The sequence below is a fragment of the Caretta caretta genome, chromosome 6 (genome assembly GCF_965140235.1).
Source record: "Caretta caretta isolate rCarCar2 chromosome 6, rCarCar1.hap1, whole genome shotgun sequence".
NCBI lineage: Eukaryota > Metazoa > Chordata > Testudines > Cheloniidae > Caretta > Caretta caretta.
In genome coordinates, this window is record NC_134211.1 from 36,623,627 (window position 1) to 36,648,941 (window position 25,315).

Sequence of the window (25,315 nt, forward strand, 5' to 3'; positions counted from 1 at the left end):
CTTCACTTATGGGACTGAAACATGTTAGATCTGGGTTCTACGTGTAGGCTTTTTATTTTTATATTTTACACTTGAGAAAAATCTGTTCAGCCATTTTCTTTTTACACTCTCTCGGAGTTAAAAAAAGAGGACCCAACAACATTTCCGATATGCCATTTGCTGCATTTAGCAAGGCACAAAGTGAATGAAACAGAATTCTGAAGTAGCCCTCGTCCGATTATCAACCTTGTGCAGGACAATTTGCAAATAGCTCCAGATCATGCAGTCTCTTTTTTAAGCCTAGTAAATTGCATTAAAACTATATGAAAAATGCTAAGGTTCCATGGTTACACCCTCAAATCAGGAAATGACTGTACATGCCACCTTAACTTTGCTCCCTTGTTCAGATGGATTAGAATAAAGTCTAGTTACATTACTACCACATGCAATTTCTCAAAACATTTTTTCCCTACCATGATGTAAAGTATGTCCTATAAAGTGCAACATGAATGAGGCTGGGGTACCCAATCCTCATAACCAGCTAGTGCCTTGTGAGTGAAGGCCTTAAGTTTGTGTCCTAAAAAGCATTTTTCTACTATTTTCCACTAGCTCTATGCAGATTTTAGGTTCTTCTTTTGCAAAGAGCACCCAGTAAGTTAAGAGCAATACTGAATTGACTGGTCACCTAAAAATACTAATTCTATTCTTTAGCACACTTTGTTTTCTAGTAATTCAGTCCTTTGCCCTAACACACGACTTTTCATATATTTCAATGTCTCAATGTGTCAAAGAGACAAACTTTTTTCAATACAAGTTATTTATTTTCAGCTGAAACAATTAAATCAATTTCTTGTTCAAAGTTTCCCAAAAGGTGTCTATATTATCCAATGGTCAAATGTCAGTTTGGATACTTTCCCTTCAAAATGTATATTAGCTTTTTTTTGGCATATTATACAGATCTATCACCTGTAGAGCACTTAGCACTACCAAGTTATTTATCTTTAAGGAGAAGACATGTATTTGCTTGAATTTACTTTAATTTATGCTTCATTTTAGAGACATTAGTACTCAATAATATTAATTTCACTGTTTTACCAGATGCATATTTGGCTGAAATACAGTTATGCCAATTGCATGTCTTCCATATATCTCCTAATGTAATATTAAAACTTTATATTGTAAGTTATTTGATACAGCAATATCCCGTTACTGAGGGACAAAGGTTTAGCAATTAGAAAGGGAATATAACAATCTGGTCTTATGAATTTTATTTCTAGCTCAACTGTTGAATCACTGTGTGACTTGATAATCATTTAACAATTGAGTGCATCAGTTTCCCCACCTGTAAAATGGATAGTCTAATACAGTGGTTCTCAAACTTTTGCACTGGTGACCCCTTTCACATAGCAAGCCTCTGAGTGCGACCCCCCCATATAAATTAAAAATATTTTTTTATATATTTAACACCATTATAAATGCTGGAGGCAAAACGGGGTTTGAGGTGGAGGTTGACAGCTCGCGACCCCCCATGTAATAACCTCATGACCCCCTTAGGGGTCCCAACCCCCAGTTTGAGAAATCCTGGTCTAACACTTACCTATCTGAGCAGAATGTTGTGAGGTGTAATTAATGTTTAATAATGGCTCATGTTAGGATATAGATATTCAGGCCTGTCTGCAAAAGCCTGTACTTTAAAAATTTAGGTGTATTCTTATTACTTGGCTAGTTCTAGAGGTATAAAAGAAAGAATCAAAATCACTGTCTGCCGGTGTAAGGGCCTTCTCTTACTGTGACAGTCTGAGGCCCTGTTCTTAGGCTAAGGCATTTGGCTAAGCAGCAGAGGCAGCCATAAGCTGGGAAGTGAACGGTCACATCCTCACATTCCAAACTAGTCACATTGAAATAAGGTGCTATTGGGCTGTTAGGAATACAATCCTGACCTGATAGTGCCTATCACCTCCAGAGAAAGGGAAGTGCCTAGAAAACGTAAAAGGAAACTTAGTTTGATAGCATCCTGTCTGGCAAGAACTCACTTATCAATAGCTGGTTTCAGAGGAACAGCCGTGTTAGTCTGTATTCGCAAAAAGAAAAGGAGTACTTGTGGCACCTTAGAGACTAACCAATTTATTTGAGCATGAGCTTTCGTGAGCTACAGCTCACTTCATCAGATGTATCAGCTGTAGCTCACGAAAGCTCATGCTCAAATAAATTGGTTAGTCTCTAAGGTGCCACAAGTACTCCTTTTCTTTTTATCAATAGCTGGGATGTGAAATCCTCACTTCTGTATTGTTTTGTCATTATAGTTCCCACTTTGCTATTGTTTGTTTGTATAATCTCTGTCTGGTTCTGTGATTGTTTCTGTCTGCTGTATAATTAATTTTGCTGGGTGTAAACTAATTAAGGTGGTGGGATATAACTGGTTACATAATCATGTTACTATATGTTAGGATTGGTTAGTTAAATTTCAGGAAAATGATTAGTTAAGGTATAGCTAAGCTGAACTCAAGTTTTACTATATAGTCTGCAGTCAGTCAGGAAGTGAGGGGGTGGGTGTGTGTGTGGAAAATGGGAGCAGGGAATGGGGGTAAGGAAATTGGAATCATGTTTTGCTAAAGGGGGAAATGGGAACAAGGACACAGGTGTAAGGCTCTGTGGTGTCAGAGCTGGGAAGGAGGACACTAAGGAAGGAAACTGGAATCATGCTTGCTGGAAGTTCACCCCAATAAACGTCGAATTGTTTGCACCTTTGGACTTCGGGTATTGTTGCTCTCTGTTCAGGCGAGAAGGACCAGGGAAGGAAGCGGGTGAGGGAATAAGCCCCCTAACAGCTCAAATCCTTGAACAGACACATATGTGAAGAGAAACTTTTCTAGAAAAGTATGTTTGTAACTTAAGCTATTGTCTCGTTTAGCTTCTATTCTGAATAGAACAGCTGAAAAATAAATTTACTCCCTAAACTGTCTTCAGATTGAGTATTTACAAAGCATCTCAACTTGAAAAAATCCATATTTAGGTAAAGAACTCCTTTAGCAGTCAAAAGCAAGCAAGTTTGCTAAGCAAACAAAGAGCTATAAAGAGTGAAACTCATGTAAGCAAATATTAGTTCATCCCCATGAGCAAGCTGCAAATAACCCAAGTGTGCTGTTAAATAATGCCAGCTCACTGAAATGATTACCGGTGAATAAAGTGCCTGGTATCCATCTCAACTATTCAGGTATCCACGTAACAAGCTACAAACTAAGTGAATTCATAATTCATTTAATTTGGAGAAGACTAAGAAACAAACAGCAGAACAAATACAAGTGAAGATTAGGAAGGCTGATAATTATTTCAATACAACTAATTATTTCAAGTGACATTTTTAACTAGAGTTGCTTTAAAAAGAGAAGAACTCCCACATTCATGACAGGACTTGCCACAACCAAATATAGTTGTTTTTAGAATGAGATTTACTGTAGCTCTGAGATGCGATTGTATATGGCACCTACCTTGAATGTTTACAAAGCTTACGGGGTCTATTATGCAATTTCCGATCCCAATTCTCTGGATCACTGGAGTTACTGTCATAAGGATGAGGCCGTCCTGCCATCCCACTGCAAGCTTCCTCACACTATTGCTCTGAAAAGCATACATGCAGCACTCAACCTACATTAAAAGAGCAGTGTCAACCTTTTACAATGCCATAAAGAAAGATGAATTCAAAGTGCTCCATTAGTTTATATTAACGAATACAGTATATTCTAGTTTTTGTATTCTTCAGTATCCACGGCGCAAAACAGAGCTTCTCTCCTCTACCTGGCTGCTAAAACTGTGTTTTCATTATAAGAAGTAAAAAGAAAAGGAGTACTTGTGGCACCTTAGAGACTAACCAATTTATTTGAGCATGAGCTTTCGTGTAGCTCACGAAAGCTCATGCTCAAATAAATTGGTTAGTCTCTAAGGTGCCACAAGTACTCCTTTTCTTTTGCGAATACAGACTAACACGGCTGTTACTCAGAAACCTGTCATTATAAGAAGTGTAATCCTATATACTTTAATAAATAATTTTAAATTTGATTTAATTTATTCCATTGTGTGCAGACAAAAGGTTATTAATTAGATGTTACAAGCACAATAGAAACACTTTTCAATATCATTTTAACTACATAAAGTTAAATAATTCAGAAACAAACCATTTATCTACTACAGGAATCCTTGAATAGGAATAGATTTGAATTTTCTTAGGTATAAAATGTTATTATCTAACAATTAATGGTTCCACTGTTCATCCAATTGAAACAGAATTAAAAAGCACCAACTTCATAGTTAGCAAATAGTGACATTATAGCCTATGCTCAAAATCCAATCAGAAAGATTTAAATGTTAAATATACTGAAAAATCCTACAAATTCTAGAACAGACATAAGAATTAGATGTGAATATCTATAAAGTAAAGACTTTGCAAACCCGCAAATTGCATGCTTAAATTGTTTCTCAAACTGAGACCAAATGCTTAGTATGTGACTCATCCATTAAGAGTACTTTTAGGTAAAACATTAAATTTATGACCGATAAAAGATACAGCCAATCCAAATCAAATTGTATAAAACAAGTTACATCTGGAGTAGACAATACCTTCTAGAGAGATTTGCAAAGTTTTCTAATCAGTCAAGCAATTCTTCACCATTAGAAGAAGGACATGCTTTACTGATCACGTAAGTAGTTAACAATTTTCTCTAGGCTTTCCATATCCTATGAAGATCAGAAGTAAATTATTTCAGAAAGCATCTGCTATATTGGTTTGGCCAGATTAAGCTGAATATTCTGTGATCTTGTCTTCCTCTGCCTTTTCACTGTTATTCAGATTTCAGTTTTTATATACTTTAATAATGAAAAATTACTCTCAAAACTAATGAGAATGCCAAAAAGTTTCTATTGCCCAAGAAGAACTGAAAATGTCTTGTTGCTTGGAAAAACTTCCAATAAAGGCAAACAGTAAAACACAAGACTCTTGGACAGAGTTAATTAAGAATTTAGAAGACAGAATTTGGTTAGTGCAAAGGAATGGAAAAGCACAAGCCATTTTTAAAATTAATTTTGTGAATTATGTTTTATAATTTGTGATGTCCATTTCAAACAAATGAACAAATAGTTCTAAAAATATTTACTGAAAAATCTATTTAATACATGTAAGATCATCTTTTTCAGCTAGCTGTTTAATTAGTCTGCACCATTATCAATACTTCTATATATATGCTTAAGCTTTTAACTTCAATGGACCACTCAAACACACATGATTAAGCACAGGCATAAGCGTTTATAGGACTGGGGTCTTAGTATCTTAAGAAAATGTTCAACATCTCCCCCATGCATTTCTTCACCAAACATACAGACTAACAAAAATCAATGGTTGGTGTGAAGAATGAGGGAGGGAGGTGTGTGTAATTTTTAATATAAACATCATATGCCCTGATATTAACCTGCCTGAACACCAGAGGTTAAATCAAAAAATGCTGTGAAGGGGGAAAACCCACAGGAAACAAAACAATGGCAAATACAAGGCTCCTTGAGGGAACAACGGGAGGGGGTGGCATCAAATAAAAAATATTCTGGCTTCAACCAGGCCAGAATGGCTTCTCCTTCTCCAGCTGAACCTAGGATCAAAGATGATCCTTAAACCTCATAGATGCTAGAAAAAGGAGGGATCGAGTGAGTAACCAAAGGCTACCCAAGTTGTATTAGTGAAAGCTAACAGACTGACACATGCAAAGACAGGAAGCCTGCTGCCACAGTACAGGCTGTTTCTCCCTGCCAGCGACTGAGTCAGCTGGGCTGAGGGGAACCTACAAAAGCTGGCATGAAAAGTTTAAGGTGTAAGCCCCAGGCGTGTACGCCCTATGGATTTTACCCTGTGCTCTACACACTTCAAACCTTTGAGGAACAAATAAATAATGCTTTGTTTTGAAGACACTGTTTCTATATCACTGCAAACTTATACTATCACAAGTTCTTGAATGGAAACCACTGCAGATCTCAAAACCAAGTTGTGCCTTCGTGGTCATGAATCAAGGGAGCTAAGCCCAAAAATCCCATCTAAGAGTGATTTGACTGCACAGTTACACCCTGAGTGAGGTGCAGGGAAGCCAGGAAGTGGTACACTCAAGAGAGCTAAAGGGGCCTAAGGTGCAATTTGCCCTGTAATCATAGCAGTTTGACTTTTGAAATTGTGGCCTTGAGAAACCAAGAGAATTATAGCATATCCTACAAATCAACAAAACATCTGTTTTTAGCGCACAAAGCAAACATAGAAGCAATAGTATTAAAGTTTTCGGTAGTAAAAAGCATTTTGACAATATCGGTGTCAAACCAAGTTAAAACAAAAGCTGAAACTGCTACCTCTCATGATTCACAATTAGATGTCAAGATAAACAGGTTAATGAGTAAAAAGAAAAGGAGTACTTGTGGCACCTTAGAGACTAACCAATTTATTTGAGCATAAGCTTTCGTGAGCTACAGCTCACTTCAGCTCACAAAAGCTTATGCTCAAATAAATTGGTTAGTCTCTAAGGTGCCACAAGTACTCCTTTTCTTTTTGCGAATACAGACTAACACGGCTGTTACTCTGAAACAGGTTAATGAGTGTCTGCCTAAAGAGGCAGGAAGAAAAAGAGTCTTCAATTTGTCTAGTAATTAAGGCTGAGGCAGGCAAACTATGGCCCTTGAGCTCCTGGCCAGGGAGGCTAGTCCCCAGCCCGTCCCCTGCAGCCTCAACTCACCATGCCGCCAGCCACAGGCCTGTCCCAGTGCTCTAGACTATGTGGCTAGCTCCAGCCGGGCAGCACAGCTGCCAGTCCTGGTGCTCTGAGCAGCATAGTAAGGGGGCGGGGAGCGGGGGGGTTGGGTTAGGGGCAGGAGGTTCCAGGGGGCAGTCAGGGGACACTGAGCGGTTAAATAGGCATGGGAGTCCCGGGAAGCCTGTCAGGGGGCAGGGGTGTGGATAGGGGTCAGGGCAGTCAGGGGATAGGGAGCAGGGGGGGGATTGGATAGGGGGTATGGTCCCGGGGGGCTGGTTAGGGGTGGGGGATCCCAGGAGGAGACAGCCAGGGGACAAGGAGCAGGGGAGGCTGGATGGGCCTGGGGTCCTGAGGATGGGAAGTGGGAGGGGGCGGATACAGGGAGTTGGCCAGGCTGTTTGGGGAGGCACAGCCTTCCCTACCTGGCCCTCCATACAGTTTTGGAACCCCAATGTGGCCCTCAGGCCAAAAAGTTTGCCCACCCCGTATTAGGGGATGCTAAGTTACTGCAGCACTAAAAGAGCTCAATGACTCATTATATGTTAACTGAAAATTTAGGTGGCCAAAACATGAAGTGTATGTGACAGTTCGATAGCAAACCTAAAGTTATGTAGGTCGTTACTGTACTTACCATTTATCAAACAGCAATGTTTTTGGTGCTTAATAAAGGAACCTGCAATCTAGTTCAGACTCAGAAAAAAATGGATAAGATACTGTGTATTTCTGTATGAGCTGATGGTGAATTTAGTAGTAAGCTAGAGATTGTTAATATTAATTCATAGGTTCAACACGCCATATATTTTCAGCCCCCAAATAGTATTTAATGAATAAAAGATCTTTTTACATACCACATTTCACCTTGAATTGATACAAACTGCAAGCATCACTGATTCCACTATTAATGTGGGGTCCCCTCTGGAATGATAAGCAGCAAGTTTAGCAAAAATGTATCTGTGTAGTTTAGGACAGGAAGTAAAGAGTACTTTTTCCAGTTGAAACTACACAAGAAATTTAGGCAGGCAGGCAGAAGCGTAAATAGTCACGCACACTAGAATTTGGCCAGAACACCAATACCCCTATTCATAGGTTTGGCTATATAGATTCCTCTGAAACCTCCCCATCATTGCTGAAACCTGGTCTCATTTAGATCTATTCTGAGCAGTGACGTGGTGCTAAGAACACCTATACCCTATCTACTCTAGCACTCCTGTCATACCTACTGGTAATGTTGTTTTTCCAAATTACTTGCTCACACCCCATATTCTTTATGTAAATATGCTTATGATATGGATATGGCATAAAAGATATATTTTATGCAAGATGGGAATTTTAAGATATCATGGAAAAGGTTATAATTTACTGAATGTGATTAACCAATTTTTATGCATGTATCATTTCTGTATCTAAAGTTAGGAATATTGACTATGTATGGATGTGTATTTGGGGGACACCCACCAGACAACAGTCTTGATGGGCCAATAGGAAGAAACAATAAGACTTTGAAGATACTAATCTCTCTCCTTCCTGAGAGGCATCCTGGGACATTGCAGTGACACTGATAGGTCAAGTGGTCCTGTCATCTGGTAAGAAACACCACCTTGGATTTCTAGTAATTTTTCACTAAAAGGAGGGGGAGATCGAGACTGGGAAAAAAAAGATTCCCGCCTTATGTAAATCTTATTTAAGGCAGGGGAGTAAGTTGATCTTGGTTCACTCCTCACTGAATACCCACCCAATATGACTGCTGGAAACACCGAAAGAAGAAGGACAAAGGGAAAGGGAGAGGAGTACTGAAGCCAGGCTGGAAAAGGGATCCATGTGGTCTGTGAATAAGATACCTGAAGATTTAAGCTGCAAGCAGGGTAGCTAACCTTCAAGAATTTCTGCAATCTGCCCCAAAAGCAACATTTAGGGTGAGAAGTTACTTCTTGAAACCAGTCTCTTTAAGATCTTAAGCTTAGTATGCGTGGTTTGTTTTATTTGCTTAGTAATCTGCTTTCTTCTGTTTGCTATCCCTTATAATCACTTAAAGTTTACCTTTTATAGTTAATAAACTTATTTCTTGTTTATAACATAACCCAGTTTATTCAATTAATATTCGGGGTGGGGTGGGGGAGGGGGGTGTAGAAGCTGTGCTCCCTTGAGGGAGAGGGTGAATTTTTATGAGCTTGCGCTGTTCAGACTTTTCTATACACTGCAAGACAATATTATTTTGTGTTTACTCCTCCAAAGGGGGTGTGCAGTTGAGTGCAGAGCAATATCCTAGCTGAATCTTCCCATAGAGAGCTGCTTGCAGACTCTGTGATTCTACAGCTGGTGCATCCCTACCTGTGTGTGTGTGCTTCCAGAGGCCGAGAACCTGATTCAGCAGAACAGGGAGAGGGAGCCCAGGCTAGTGCGGCAGGCAGACTCAGTGAAACCTAGGTGCATCAGGTGACATCCCAAACAGGGCGAGTCTAACCCATCACAGCTCCCTGGACTATTCTAGACTATATCTACACTAGGAGAACTTTATAAGTATAGGTATACCAGTATACTTTACCAGCAAAGCACTCCGAGCACAGACAGAAATAGAACAGCAAAACTGTGCTTTATATGAGTATAGTAAATCTACACCACCCCCTGAGCAAAACAAGCTATACCTATGAAAGCACAGATTTACCAGCCCATTGTAATTGTATCTACAGTAGGGGATTCTTGAGATACAGCTGTGTCATCAGAGATCATACTTCTTCACACTCTTGACTAACATAGCCATGCCAGCAAATATCCTAGCCTTGGCACCTTACCCTTCAGCTCAAGTCAGCTGCCCTACCAGAATAAGTATGAAGCAGCTATTTTCAACTCTTTTTATAAAAAATAATGTTTGAATATTAAACAGCTCTCAATTTAACTTTTACACTGGAAAGTGATGCAAAAGAAGCCAAACGCACTAAACTGCAGCTGAAGTGGCAGCCAAGCTTCTGAAGGGAAAGGAGCTATTTAAAATCTGCTTTTTCTCCTTCAGTTTCCTCATCCTCCCTTACCACGTTCATCTTTGTTCTCTCCATCAACTTTCTCTCTCTCCCTTCATTTAATGTAACAGACACAGGGATTGTGAGGAAGTTTGAGATACTAGATCTGTGTACCACGGGGAGACAGTGTGCAGCTATGTCATCATCAAGAAAGCCCAACCCACAAATGTTCCCAATCATATATTGTAACAAAATGTTTCAATGTAGCACATAATAAATAAGCTCTTACACAGGAATTCTTCCCAGGATCCTGCATTGTCCTTAACTGGATGCTTCAGAGACAGGCAAAAACTCTACAATGCCTGTGGCTTTACTATACGATGGGGAAAGTACTTACTTCCTGACCATAGTTAGCAAACAGGTGATGCCCTAAAGAATGAGGATTTGCACCACTGTAATTTTTTTAAATCATAGCTAATGTACGTACAGATGATATTTTTACTCATATAATTTGCTTTTTGCATCAGCTTTTTTGGTTCAACTTTATGTCAGTACAAGTGACTTTTTTCAGCTCTTACTGCTCTAATAAGACCAGGTAATAAGAGAAATGTATCAAAACATAAAAAAGGTATGATACCACGGAGAGAAGCTGTGCAGTAGTCTGAACTGAATGAGAAAACATTTGCCAGTTGAACCAGTGAGATTAGTTATGATTTCTCATTTTTGAACATTTCACTGAGGCAAATCCACTTTTACTGCAATTAGTCTCCCCAGGTAACCAACAGGCTTGGGAAAAAACAACATTAAAAAAAAAAAAAGATGACAGATTTCCTCCTACCCCAGGGATCATACAAGATAAGATAAGAATCTGGGATGTGCACAAAAGATATACTTACAGTCACACACACAGAAGGGTCGGACATTGACATGGACCATTAGCCTTTAAAATGGTAAAATGAGTTCTGTCTTGCGACTGAATAATGTAAGTCCATAAGGGGAGGATCTCCTATTGCACTCTGTACCTCATTTGGCAAATCAGAATACCTTAGCTAGGATGGGTGTGCGGTTACTATGTTTGCCTCTCGTCTCACTGCAGTGTCAATGGCAACTTAGGGTATGTTATCACTACCCGCTGGATCAGCAGGCAGGCAATCGATCCAGAGGGGATCTAGTCTAGACATGATAAATCGACCCGAGCGCTCTCCCGTTGACTCCTGTACTCCAGCGCCGCGAAAGGTGCAGGCAGAATCGACGGGGGAGCAGCAGCAGTCGACTCACCGTGGTGGACACACCACAGTAAGTCAATCTAAGTACGTTGACTTCAGCTACATTATTCACGTAGCTGAAGTTGCATAACTTAGATTGATCCCCCTCACTAGTGTAGACCAGGGCTTGGTCTCTACATGCCCTTGCTTTAGCTTCCTCAGGCAGTTTATAAAATAATGGGGATAGTTTATCCCAGATATGAAAGACATAAATTAGCTAACAAATTGATAGTTGTATGCACATTTGTTGTTTGATAGAATACTACATCTTATCTTCGCAATCTGGTTTGGTTTTTTGTCTCTTGGGATCAGGAGAGGAGGAACAGACTTTCTTGACCCATCATGAGTTGTATGCACAACTGAGAAACTGGGGATTGGGTAAGAATATCTGAACCCCTTCTGTGTAACACTGGTCAGCTTTCAGTTATGGGAAGGTACAGGCTCATCAAGAAGTCCATAGTTGGTGTTTTCATTCATTCATTGGCTGGCTATTCTCAGAGCCTCTTTCACCAGAGGTAACAGAAAGACTATTTCCACCTCTTCGCCCCACCCTCCCATCACCACTGACTCCAGATCCAGAGACTGTCAGCCACTCTCAGATGTTCCTGGAAATTCTTGAAATCATGAGATGGACATTCTGACATTACGACCACAGAATTGCCTGGAGTTAAAGAGAACAGTGGCAGTAGGTGCTCAGCAGTACATTTATATAAAGCTTATATTAAGCAGTGGTCCCCAAACTCTGGGGGCACATGCCCTAGGGGGGACATGGAGGAACGTTTGGGGAGCAAAGCAGGGCCCAGGGCAGTCCCCATGGGGGCAGAGAGGAAGCACCACCCAGCTATGCTCTGTCCCCAGCTCCACTCCGACCATGACCCCCAATCCCCACTGCAGCGCCAGCCCCACTCCCAACCACAGGCTTGCTCCCGACCATAGGCCACAGCCCCGCTCCTGGGGGGAGGGAAAGGGGAAATGACCAAAAAAGTTTGGGGACCACTGATCTAAGCTCTTGAGCTTCCACTTCAAAGCTAAGTGAACTGAAGGGTTAAGGCAAAGACGTCTGCTGAAAAGATGCAGCCATTTTTCTTCAATATATAAATCTAAAAGGATGGACTCTTATCAGCTTTTTTGAGGGAATCTGTCTTTGGTCTTTTGAATTTCAGGCATTGAGCCCACATCTCCCAATAGGGTCAGAGGACTAGTCATCTGTAAAGCAGAGCCACCCCATTGTAAAGCAGAGGGATTCCACATATGGCCTTTTAAGTGCTTACAACATCTGAACTGAACGAGTTGATAGCTCTTGAAAGGAAAGCATCACAGGCTAAACCTCAGACTCCCTAGCAGTGAAGTTGATCCCAGGCACTAGAATCCACCTCTCCAAGATGTGGTATATTTGACACATGAAAGGGAGAGGCAGAAGAAGATTCCCTGTTTTGTGCCACAAAGGAAAAAAAAACTAACCCAGTGAAAATTGCAGCAGACTTACCTCCCAATAGCAACTCTCTCTGTTGCCAGATCCTAGGGGGAAAAAGGAAAAGAAAAAAAAAGTGGGGGGGAAAGGGGAGAGGGAGGGGAAGTATCAGAATTTTCAGTGCAACAAACAGACTCTTTGGCACCTGGGAACTGGATGTAATGCTATCCATCCTCACTGAGGCACTGATGCTGAAGCACTGAGACACCTGATACAGATGCACTGAAACCCAATGCAGCAGACAAAGGTCTCCAAAACCAGATGGACTGGATGCTAGAAGGCCTCTAACATACAGAAGTGGCTGGCATGGAAGATGATGCAGTATCATGCTGGCTGTAATGGGGTGGCCATTTAATGAGCACACCCTCATAGCCAGGGGTCACTTAACAGGCCCCATGCCACTTTTAGCCCCCCTCATGTGAGCCCCTTAATTGCTACACACAGATTTTCATTTAGATATTAAATCAGCCCCAGGCAAGGGGTGTTAACAAAAACGGCTCAACAATCCTCAGGGTCCCAAAATAAAAGTCCATCACCAGACTACAGTCCATACTTTGATCTAGTGTCTTCTTTCTCAGCCAAGCTCTTCTTCTGTCCTACTCTGTTCTCACAGGAAGAGCTGGGAGGATGGGCTATCTGGAACCTACCTTCCTAGGCCCCCAAACTTCTAGGGTCAAACTCCATCTGGATTTCCCTACAGGAGCCTTCTGCTTCTCTGTCACAGCTCCCTGTGCTTCTCAGTCACAGCTCCCTTGATCTCAAGTCTTTCATGCAGGAGCTCTTCATACACTCTGCAGTTTCTCCACAATTTTCTGAGCTTTCCACTGCTCTTTATATGGCAATCACTGTGATCTCTCCAAGGTGTGGCTGATTCTGTAATCAGGGATGGCTAGCACCAGGCCTCCAGTGGCACACTAATCTGTTACACTGGCTATGACATCAAATTTAGTTGTGAGACACATGGCTCCATTTCTTCAACTCCAAACAAACACTACCAGCAAATAATCCTCTAAAAGTTCAATAGGTCTTTCCACATTGACACTGAAGCCAATGTTGAGCTTGACAGAGCAGACGCCTTCCAACTCTAGGTGCCTGATTTTGGGGAATGCAACTACAAGAGTGAAGAGTTCTTTGGTGGTAGCTTAGCCTAACCCTCAGTATCAAATGTAAGTGACAAGTCCTTGGACATCAAGCTTTTGCTGGCAAGGAAGTCTGCTGGATGCCTGTTCCTGATTCACCAGATAGGGGCCAGGTACTGCACATTGACTGCTCCAGTTGATCAGTAAGAGGATAATATTCAATTTGCCAACAGGTAGAATTTAAGGCTAATACCCCAAACTCTACATGTATGACTGGTAAAAATCTAATACAGAGAAAGCAGAGTAGGTACAGAAAACTCACCTGTTGCAGACACAGTACCCTCAGAGGAATACATCTTAAAGCTGAACAACAGACTCACAATCGCCCAAGCGTCACTAGAGCCTGGAAAATGGAATACCCAGTGGGACCAAAATTTTGACAAAAGTCACGCTATTAAATATTCCAAATTTCTAAGTTAAAATACTAAACTTCACAAAAGGGACAGACAGTCAGTTTGCTGCTCAGTGCCTACAGTTGTCAGAAGAATATGAATAGCAGTTGAACTGCACTCCTTTATATATCCTTAGCTGGGTTGAGATGAGGAGATAAGCAGGTGTGCTTACAGTCCCAATGAAATCTGATTTGTAAGAAGTTCCAAGTGAGCATTTGCCATTGGCGCGCGCACACATCCGACCTCACCTACTGTGAAGATCCATGTCTGTTGAATAAATTTGTTGTAGACTTAAGTACACATCTCCTATATAAAAGCTACTTTACATGGCGGTATATCAACCATAATTACTTATAAAATGTTACTAAATTGACACTGATCAAGCCTAATTGATAAACATACCCTGCAATACACTATTACCTAACATTAGGTTAGGTGAGATGCAAGTAATTCAGAACTTAAAATAGCACCCATGTACTCTACAGCGATGTTAAGAAAACTTCCCCTCAGGAATAAATAACAGGTGGCAGTAGAGTGAAACTGACAACATTCTCACCTGTGTAACAGCAGATGTAGAAGAACGGTAAGTTTCACTTTACTAAAAAGAAAAGGAGTACTCGTGGCACCTTAGAGACTAACCAATTTATTTGAGCATGAGCTTTCGTGAGCTACAGCTCACTTCATCAGATGTATACCGTGGAAACTGCAGCAGACTTTATATACACACAGAGAATATGAAACAATACCTCCTCCCACCCCACTGTCCTGCTGGTAATAGCTTATCTAAAGTGATCATCAGGTGGGCCATTTCCAGCACAAATCCAGGTTTTCTCACCCTCCACCCCCCCACACAAATTCACTCTCCTGCTGGTGCTAGCCCATCCAAAGTGACAACTCTTTACATAATCAAGTCGGGCTATTTATGCAGAAAATAGCCCGACTTGATTATGTAAAGAGTTGTCACTTTGGATGGGCTAGCACCAGCAGGAGAGTGAATTTGTGTGGAGGGTGAGAAAACCTGGATTTGTGCTGGAAATGGCCCACCTGATGATCACTTTAGATAAGCTATTACCAGCAGGACAGTGGGGTGGGAGGAGGTATTGTTTCATATTCTCTGTGTGTATATAAAGTCTGCTGCAGTTTCCACGGTATACATCTGATGAAGTGAGCTGTAGCTCACGAAAGCTCATACTCAAATAAATTGGTTAGTCTCTAAGGTGCCACGAGTACTCCTTTTCTTTTTGCGAATACAGACTAACACGGCTGTTACTCTGAAACCTTTCACTTTACTGCTACTGCAGGAGTTATGGAAGAGAAGGATCTAGTCTCACAACAGCACACACCTAAAAGCTTGTCCTCCTACTTTTCAAAGGACATCAATAAATCAGCTCAATGAAATTCAGTCACTCAGCCTGCTCCTATTGATTTCAATGAAAGCAGGAGTGGACTCATCCTACAGGAAAGCAAAATCTTACCAGCTACTGCAGGACCAAATAGAATAGCAATTCACAGGTTAATCACTCATCTCCCAACTTATTTGCAGGGCTAGAAGTCAAAAGGCCAGTCACAGCTATCAACAGTTCAACTGCCTCAGTGAGAATACCACTCCAGCAGAACCATAATTAGCTCAATACTACTCAACACCAGTGACAAAAGGATCATGGAATAAACTTTGACTCACTGCCCAAGAACCAGGAAGGGTTTATAAAGGAGGAAGTTGCAGCAATCAATGAGCTAATGCAGGGGAGGGAAAACTTTTTGGCCTGAGGGCCAAATCAGGGTTGCAAAACTGTATGGAGGGCCAGATAGGGAAGGCTGTGCCTCCCCAAACAGCCTGGCCCCCACGCCCTATCCGCCCCCTTCCACTTCCCACCCCCTAACTGCTCCCCCTCGGAAGTCCGGACCCATCAACCCCCCCTGCTCCTTGCCCCCTGACCGCCCCCTCCCAGGACCTCTTGCCCCTAACTGCCCCCCCCCCGGGACCCCACCCCGCTCCCTGTCCCCTGACTGCCCCAAGCCATATCCAAACCCCCGCCCCCTGACAGGCCTCCCACACCTATCCAACCCCTTCCCATTCCCCATCCTCTGACTGCCCCGCCCCCCCGAACCTCTTCCCCAACCAACTGCTCCCTGTCCCCTGACTGCCCCCCAGGACTCCCGCCCTTTATCCAACCCCCCCGGCTCCCCGCCCCCTTACCAGGCCACTCAGAGCAGCAGGAGCTTGCAGCCCTGCCACCCAGCCGGAGCCAGCCACACCACTGCGCTGCCCAGCAGGAGCAATGGGCCAGAGCACTGGCGAAGTGAGGCTGCAGGGGAGGGAGGACAGCAGGGGAGGGGCCGGGGGCTAGCCTCTCCAGCCGGAAGCTCAGGGGCCGGGCAGGATGGTCCCGCGGGCCATATGAGGCCCATAGGCCGTAGTTTGCCCACCTCTGAGCTAATGGGTATTTCTACACAGCAAAGAAAAACCTGCAGCTGGCCCATGCCAGCCAACTCTGGCTTGTAGGGCTCAGACTGCAGGGCTGTTTCAGGCTGAAGCCCAGGCTCCAGGACACTTGTGGGGTAGGAGGGTCCCATAGCTCAGGCGCCAGCCCGAGCCCAGAAGTCTACACAGCAATGGAACAGCCCCTGAGCCCAACCCAGCTGGCACAAGCAAGCCACAGGTTTTTCTTTGCTGAGTAGACATACACATGAGGTTTTGGGCAAAAGTTTTAGCTGTGTGGATGGAAGAAAATGTTCAGTCTTAGAGATGCCATCCAGGGAAAAAACTGCTAGATTTAGACAGCCTGGATATGTGGGAGTGGAAAGAGAATAAGTCAGAGATGAAACTGAGACTGCAGTCCTGAGTAAAAGAGATGGCAGCTGGGGACAACAACAGCACTAAGAAAGGGGAGAGAAGTTTAGGGAAGTGAGGGGAGAAAATAAACAGTTCTGTTTTGACTACACTGTCAGGTTGAACTGAGAGATGTATATACCATCATTGTTTGTGATGTTACTGTAGCTTGTTGGTCCCAGGATATGAGACACACAAGGTGGATTGGGCTTGAATGCTTGTCCATTCCACCTAGAGAAGTTGGTCCAATAAAAGACATTACCTCACCTACCTTGACTCTCTCAAATGTATATACATAAGGTGATGTAGAAAGATTTTAGTCTGGATAGAAGGAAGCAGGTGTGAAGTAGCAAGGAAGATCTGTAAATCTGCATAATGATGATAACTACAGCTCTGCTTTTGAATGAGATCACCCAGATATAATGTGCAGAGGGGGAAGAGGAATCCAAGAGCCTTGTAGTACTGCCACTGAGTGTTGAAGCAGGGATGAGGAGTATCCTGTGAATGAAACACTGAAGAAGCAGTCTCAAATAAGAGAACCAGCAGAGGACAGAACATTGCAAGCCAAAGGAAGGACAAGATTTTAAGAGCATAACTGATGTCAAAGTCAGTTAACAGATAAGAGTGACAAAGATGGAGTACTTGTTCGTGAATTTTGGTGAGAACTAGTTAAATGAGTGAAGTGGGCATTTCCCAAATTGGAAAGGGTCAAGGATGGAGTTGAAGGAAAAGAACTCCAGACAGGTGTTAGATGACATTCCATGAGCTTAGAGATGAAATGGAGGAAGGAGATGAAGTGACAACTGGAGAGGTGAGTGGGGTTGCTGGTGGGTTTTTATGCTACGTTGCTTGCAGCATTGGTGATCGACTGCATTTCACTCATCCAAAAACTTGCAATTCCATTTTCTCAAAGCAATTTTGTCAGAATGCGACATTACATATTTCAGGCACCACTACAGCACTACAAAGCGTATCTTCCAAAACAGACACACACTTTGGGGCAAAGAAGCACTCTCAATAGTTTCAGGAAGCTCAGCGGAAAAGCTGGAGCTGCTGAAGAAAACATCACAACTAAGACTTCATCAAGGTAAGGCAGAGTTGCTGGTCAATCAGTACATTCACCATTATGTGTCTTATGGAAGTGGTTTTCAACCTGTGGTATGTGGGTCCCTGGGGTCCACAGACTATGTTTGAGATTTCCATTTGAAATTTAGGGGGTTGCAAATGAAAAAAGGTTGAAAACCACCATCTTATGGTCCTACAATAGGATTTCACTGTAAAACATTGACAAATTCGACATCACCAAAAACAAATCACAAATCCAAAAGAATCAGGGACAGGCTACAGTCTTAGCAACGCCCCACTCACTGTTTTCACCTAGCCACCCACTGAGAGTAGTTCATTTTGGTGTTGAGAAAGAGGCCCCAAAAGCTAAGTGCCCTGCTTTAAGCGATTGAACACAAAGAAATCTTTCACTGTTCACTAGACATCACTGAGACGAAGGGATGTTAATTTCATAGGAACCTGCAGAACTGCCCTATACAGTTTAATCACGGTTTTTAACTGGCACACAAGAGAACAGAGCTCCTTTCAATCCCCAACAGGAAATACAATTCTGACACGTGACAGAAAACCTTCATTAACACTATGTATTACTAACATCTCCAACCATTTCATTCAAAAGCTACTAGTATGACTGGCCAACCAAGGGCATCAGGAAACAAATCCACTGTCCATGTTCCCAGAAGGCAAGATATCAAATGTACACAGAGTACCTTAGGAACGGTTATTTATAACGAAGTAGCACCTTATAGTCAGTAACAGCAAACCTGCCACGGGGGAGGAAGAATGGTCAGTGCTTTAAAGGGCCCAAAGCAGGAAACTGAAAGAGGGGGGTCATTTATCTACACCCCTGCCACCCCCAGCCTCTGCCTCAGCCCCAGAGACACCCCACTTGTGCGCCCCGCAGCTCTGCCTGCTTCCCCAGCCCTACAACCCCGAAGCCTCGCCTCGCCTCGCCGCCCGGAACCTCCAGTCTCCTCCCCAACACAGCTCCGCTCCCCCTCGGCCCAACTGCGGGCTCCACAGCCCACTCCCGGCCACGGCTTCGCTCCTACGCCCCCAGCCCCTTTCTCCCCACAACCCGCCCTGCCCCGCTCCACAGACCGGTTTCGCCCCCGCCCCGCTCCGCAGCCACCCAACCCCACTGCCGCTACCTCGCTCCCCACCCTCTCAGCCCCCGCCTGCCCGGGGAGCGGGGGTCCGGCCGACCTCGCACCTACCCCGCCAGGTTCCACGACTACGGCCGCCTCGCTCCCAGGCCGCTCCTGCACCTCCCAGGCCGCTCGGCCTCGGCTCGGCCGCTGCAAGCTCCTCCTCCCGCGAGAGAGGAGGAGGAGGAAACGGGAAAGGGGTGAAATATCGCGAGGTTTGCGCCGAACGCGACGTATTACACGGGAGGCGGGGGGCGTGTAGTGGGCTTGCTGGTTTCCAGCCTCTCCCCAGGCGGAAGTTGGGGGGCGCGGGGGCGCCAGCTGGTGAAACCGAAAACGAGGTCGAGGGGCGTGTCTGTCGCCTGTGCGACGTTCGGTGCTCGAGAGTGCCGGCGGGGGCGCCGGGTGTGCTACCAGGGCGTCCCCGGTCTCCATGGTGACAGGGTGGCGCCCAGAGCCGCCGGCGGCAGGAGATGAGGGACCTGCCGCGGGACAGGGACATGCAGGGACAGGCCGCGGGAGGAGATGAGGGGGGAGGGGAAAGTCGCGTGGGGGCGGTGCACGTGGAGGAAGGCAGCGTGCGGGGAGGGGAGATGGGGCTGCGAGAGCGCGACCTGGAGGCGCCGCACAGAGGAGGCTCTCCAAGGGAGTCGAGCAGGCGCGTGGACGCGGGGGAGATTGACGGGCAGGAGCTGCCCCCTCACCTTTGGCACAGCAGGTTACAGGCCATGGGGGGCAGGACAGAGGGGCGGGAATGAACCGGGAGATTCTTCGTTCTCCGTGGCAGCTGCCGGTCTTGGTGATGGCAGTGCGGTGAGGAGCGCGACAAGCTTGGGAACGATGATCCTTGTCTCATCCAGCCTCTGTTAGCGTGGCTATAGGGGGCCTATAAGAACCTATAGACAGGTCGCTAGCCTGCTGTCAGTTTCACCGACTCGGCTGGCGGGCATCTCCTCCCAGCGGTCAGGCTGCAGAGAGTTACAAAACAGGACAAAACATCATTCTGTAAGTAAGAATGACAGACAGGCCCTGAAAACAAAGACATACCCCTGTTGTTTTAGTGATCAGCTTTATTGGGCCAATTTGGCCTACCACCTGTAATTTGTGGCTGGAAGCGATGTCATTTTGCCACATGCTCTGAACTTTGGGATGTGGTGTCATGCTCTTGAATTATGATCACAAGATCACCCATGCTGTTGAGTTTTCATATGCTTGTCGTTTTGAAACCAATACCACAGCATTAGATTTGGATCCTGGCATTTGAATCTGAATACCCTGGTAAATTGAGAGGGTCTAGATCTGTGGTTACAATTTTGGCCCAAATCACAAAGTATAGTGATGAAGGAGGAAGTGGAGATGTAGATATATCAATTCAGTAGCTATGAAATTACTCTGTTCTCCCCCATCTATATGGATCTTTATGTTTCTCAGAGCAAGAAAAAATGGATAGAAACTAGATTACTGATGGAGGAAAACCCAAGGTGAGGCATACAAGTTGAAGCGCAAATAACTTCTACATGCCTGCGTTCATAGATTCTCTCTTCTCGTCTCCCTACAAACATGCTCAAAAGCTGTGGGGATGAGTTGCTTCATCGCTCTGCCTACATAACACAACCCAGCATTTCTTGCATAGAGGTGCATTCATCCTTTTTCACTGAGCTCACCCATATCCCAGGTTTATTGAGATACCCGGAACTGAACATCAGCTACATGTCTAACATGATACCTTCCTTCCCCTGATTTAGTCCATTTAGAAGTCCTAGACATACTAATCAAGAGCAAGTCATTACTGTCTGGAGAAAGAGAGAGAAGAGTAACTAGGAATCCTTGTAATAGAGGCTGTCAACACCATGTTTGAAAAAGGGATATTACCTCCCACCTTAAAACCTACTATAGTCTCCCATTCATAAAGAAACCTTTATGAGACATAACAGATCTAACTTGGTACCAAATCTATTTCTTAGCAAGCTAATCACACAGCAAGCAAGTACAAACTCCAAGCCAATCTTAGATCCTCTCCATTCTGGACAGAAATAAATCTGAAACAGTGCTGGTGGTGCAGATGAATAGTCTCCTGCAATCCATGGACAAAGAACATCTGTTCCCATACTCTTAGACCTCACTGTTATAAGATACTCTGTCCCACTTAAGAGATGAGACAAGGGTCAAGGGAAATGCTCAGAAATCTTTCCTTGAAGGCTATACTGGGAGGGTGCTGCTGGACAACTGCTTTTCCACCACCACTTTTTCCATATTTACATTTAGATTCTATGAGAAACTGATACTTTATGGGCTCAACTGCCAATGATGTGCAAATGATGCTTGACTCCCTTAATCCTTCACAATATATGCCACAATCTTGCAGCTATCTCCATGTCTAGCAGAGATTAGCACATAGATGAGAAAAGAGTTGGCTGATGTTAAATCTAAACAAAATGAAGAGTTAAGCTTGTAAATCTGATCAAGAGAGGGCCTCTAGTAGCTCCCAGTTCATTTCAAGAATGAATTAAAAATCCTATTATTAATTCATAAATCCTTTAATGGGCTGGGATTGTGCTATCTCAGGGATCACCTATCCATCCACGACTCTCCTAGACAGTTATTGTTATGCTCCACATGCTAGACAAGCTCAGTTGTTTGGTGAATGCTCCATTTGGGAGGAGAATAAACTGACCCCAAGCCTGAGTGCATTCAGGTCTAAACTCAATGCTCACCTCTTTTCTAAGGATCTTATCCAGTATTATTATTAATTAAGTATTTTATATTAGGGTAGTGTGCAGGCTGATACCTCAGTCACCCCCATTGTACTGGGCATTGTACAAACACATACAAAAACAGTCAATTCACCAAAGAATTTACAGTCTAAAACCAGTGACATCTTCTCCCTTGGAAAGCTGGAAGAAGAGGATGGAGAGAGAGGAAGAAGAAAGAGAAGGAAAAATATTTGCAGTGCAGGGAGATGAAAAGAATAGAGCCCCCTTTGGACACAATCTTACACATTTTAATAATTATTCAGTTCTTAGAACCATGTAATATGAACTGTGGCAGTATGCCTGATAGATGGAGATAGAATTGTTCCAGTAACATCCGTGACAACCTGAGTTTGGGGGGTACCAGGTATGAGAATGCATTGCTAGCATTCACTTTGCAAAGGATGATGTCAAACTAGTGGAGAAAGTTCACCAAATTGACTCTGATTCCAGAGATTGAAACTCAATATAATCTTTGCCTGGTTTGCTCTTTAAAGTTTGCTCTGAAGTTTCAGTGTGTTTATATCTCTGGCCTTGTCTAATGCATTATCAGGGCTGGAACTAACCTTTTCAGATAGGGAATCATTAACAAATAAGTCTTAAACTTTACATGAGATGTGTCCATGAAGCTTTTCTCCCTTATAACTTTAAATGGCATATGAGAAAAACTGGAAGCTTAACTACTGAATGCAACAAAATGTGATTCAGTTAAATGAGCTCTCTCTTTCTGTCCTTTAAAAACAGAGAGGTAAACCAGACTATTCTGGAAATCCATCATTAGGACAATAAAATGCCAACAAAGCTAGCACAAAAGACAAAGTAATTAGAATCAAGAATGTGCTACCTAGGCAAGGAGTCAAATGTTATATGCTGTTTAACAGCAGTCTCAGCAATATTCAACAGCAGTATTTAGAGGAGACAATGCCAGCAGCAGCAAAAACAACAGTAGTTTTCTCAACTGACCTTACAATTTCTTCAGTTTTTATTGGAGTATATTTTGTAGGTTTTCATTGCTGTACTATCATTCTGCTTCCCCAGAAGTAAAACAATTATTAGTTATTAGTTCTGCACAGCTTTTGGAATTTCTTTTTTGGGAGTATTCATAGCCTCTTTAGGGCTGGCAGGAGTCAGCATCTGCCATGATTGCTGATTTAATTATGCCCGTTGTTTCAATAATAATTCAGTAGTGATTCATATATGGAATATTTATGTAATAAATTCAGGATACAGTATTTCCTTTCTCCCTGCAGGCAGCTTAGTAGTGTCAAAATTAGGAGTGTGATTCTACACACTCTCCATGGGAGAGGCCTTGAGCATGGTGTTGCATTCCTGGCCATCTTGGGTAATAGCCATTGATGGATTTATCCTCCATGAATTTACCTAATTGATTTTTTAACCCATTTATAGTTCTGGCCTTTACAACATCCCCCTGACAATGCGTTCCACAGGATGACTGAGCATTGTGTGAAGAAGTACTTCCAGTTGTTTTAAACCTGCTGCCTATTAATTTCTTTGGGTGATCCCTAGTTCTTGTGTTATGAAAAAGTGTAAATAACATTTCCTTATTCACAAAAAGAAAAGGAGTACTTGTGGCACCTTAGAGACTAACAAATTTATTTGAGCATAAGCTTTTGTGAGCTACAGCTCACATTGGATGAAGTGAGCTGTAGCTCACGAAAGCTTATGCTCAAATAAATTTGTTAGTCTCTAAGGTGCCACAAGTACTCCTTTTCTTTTTTGCGAATACAGACTAACATGGCTGCTACTCTGATTTCCTTATTCACTTTCTTCACACTGTTCATGATTATATAGATCTCTATTATATTCCCTTCTTAGTCGTCTCTTTTCTAAATTGAACAGTCCCAGTCATTTTAACCTCTCCTTATATAGAAGCTGTTCCACACACCAGTCATTTTCGTTGTCCTTCTCTGCATCTTTTCCATTCTAATATATATTTTTTGAGATATGGTGATAAGAACTACACACAGTATTCAAACTATGGGTGTACCATAGATTTATATAGTGGCATTATGATATGTTCTGTTTTATTATGTCTCTTAATGGTTCCTAACATTGTCAGCTTTTTTGACTGCTGCTGCACATTGAATAAATGTTTTCGGAGAACTATCCGTGATGATTCCAAGATCTCTTTCTTGAGTGGTAACAACTAATTTAGATCCCATCATTTTGTATATATAGTTCGGATTATTTTTTTCCAATGCACATTACTTACACTTATCAACACAGAATTTCATCTATCATTTGATTGCCCAGTCACCCAGTTTTGTGAGATCCCTTTATAACTCTTTGCAGTTAGCTTTGGACTTATCTATCTTGACTAATTTTGTATCATCTGCAGATTTTGTCACCTCACTGTTTAGCCCTTTTTTCCAGATCATTTAGGAATATTTTGAATAACACAGGACCCAGTCCGGATCCTTGGAGGACCCCACTACTTACCTCTCTCCATTGTGAAAACTGACCATTTATTCCTATTTCGCACTTTGATTGTCCAGTGGCCCCGCTGACTGTTTCACAGGATCCTACTTCTGATGTACTTAAAAAAAAAAATGCTGTTAGTTTTTGTGTCCTTAGCTAGTTGATCTTCAAATTCTTTCTTGGCCTGTCTTCTTATACTTTTACACTTGACTTGCCAGAGTTTATACTCTTTTCTATTTTCCTCACTAAGATTTGACTTCCAGTTTTTAAAGGATGCCTTTTTGCCTCTTTTACTTTGCTGTTTATCTATGGTGGCATTTTTTTGGTCCTCTTACTGTTTTTTTATTTGGAGTATACATTTTGTATGAGCTTCTGTTAAATAGTTTCCATGCTGTTTGCAGGCCTTTCACCCTTGTGACTGCTCCTTTTAATTTCTGTTTAACAGCTTCCTCGTTTTTATGTAGGTGCCTTTTTTTATGTTAAATGCTACTGTGGTAGGTTTCTTTGGCATTTTTCTCCTACATGGATATTAAATTTAATATGAATATAAATTTAATACATTATGGTTGCTATTACTGAACGGTTCAGCTATATTCACCTCTTGTACCAGATCCTGTGCCCCACATAGGACTAAATCAAGAATTGCCTCTTCCCTTGTGGGTCCCAGGACAGGGTGCTCCAAGAAGCAGTCATTTATGGTGTCTAGAAGTTTAATCTCTGCATCCCTTTCTGAGGATAGTTGAAATACCACATTATTATGTTTTCTGACATTGTAGCCTCTCTACTCTCCCTGAGCATTTCAGTCCCATCACTATTCTGGTCAGGTGGTCAGCAGTATATTCCTACTGCTATACTATTATTATTCAAGCATGGACTTTCTGTTCATAGAGTCTATGGTACAGTTTGATTCATTTAAGATTTTTACTTTATTTGACTCTGTGCTTTCTTTCATATATAGTGCCACTCCCCGACCAGCACAATCTACTCTGTCATATCTATATATTTTGTACTCTGATATTGCTGTGTCCCATTGATTATCCTTATTCCACCAAGTTTCCATGATGCCTATTATATCAATATCCTCATTGAATACGAGGCACTCTAGTTCAC

General features: G+C 42.8%; 2 protein-coding genes across 6 annotated transcripts in view; one reads left to right on the forward strand and one right to left on the reverse strand.

Moving 5' to 3' along the window:
- BTBD10 (BTB domain containing 10) overlaps positions 1–19,631 on the reverse strand; it is a 53,207-nt gene extending 33,576 nt beyond the window's left edge. The window contains exons 1-3 of one of the 5 annotated variants that reach the window (XM_048854252.2): positions 19,086–19,631; positions 7,601–7,667; positions 3,468–3,597 (exon numbers count right to left, since the gene is read on the reverse strand). In XM_048854252.2, coding sequence (XP_048710209.1) covers positions 3,468–3,568 — 101 coding nt within the window. In that variant the 5' untranslated portion in view covers positions 3,569–3,597; positions 7,601–7,667; positions 19,086–19,631. Of the gene's footprint in view, positions 1–3,467; positions 3,625–7,600; positions 7,668–19,085 lie in introns of all 5 variants that reach the window. The other 4 variants (XM_048854250.2, XM_048854251.2, XM_048854253.2 and 1 more) reach the window with 4 other exon arrangements.
- A 2-nt stretch (positions 19,632–19,633) lies between these two features.
- The window catches only part of LOC125639015 (uncharacterized), a 29,616-nt gene continuing 23,934 nt past the window's right edge, over positions 19,634–25,315 (forward strand). Inside the window, exon 1 of the mRNA XM_048855414.2 lies at positions 19,634–20,021. The gene's annotated coding sequence lies outside the window, so the exon portion shown is untranslated. The remainder of the gene's footprint in view (positions 20,022–25,315) is intronic.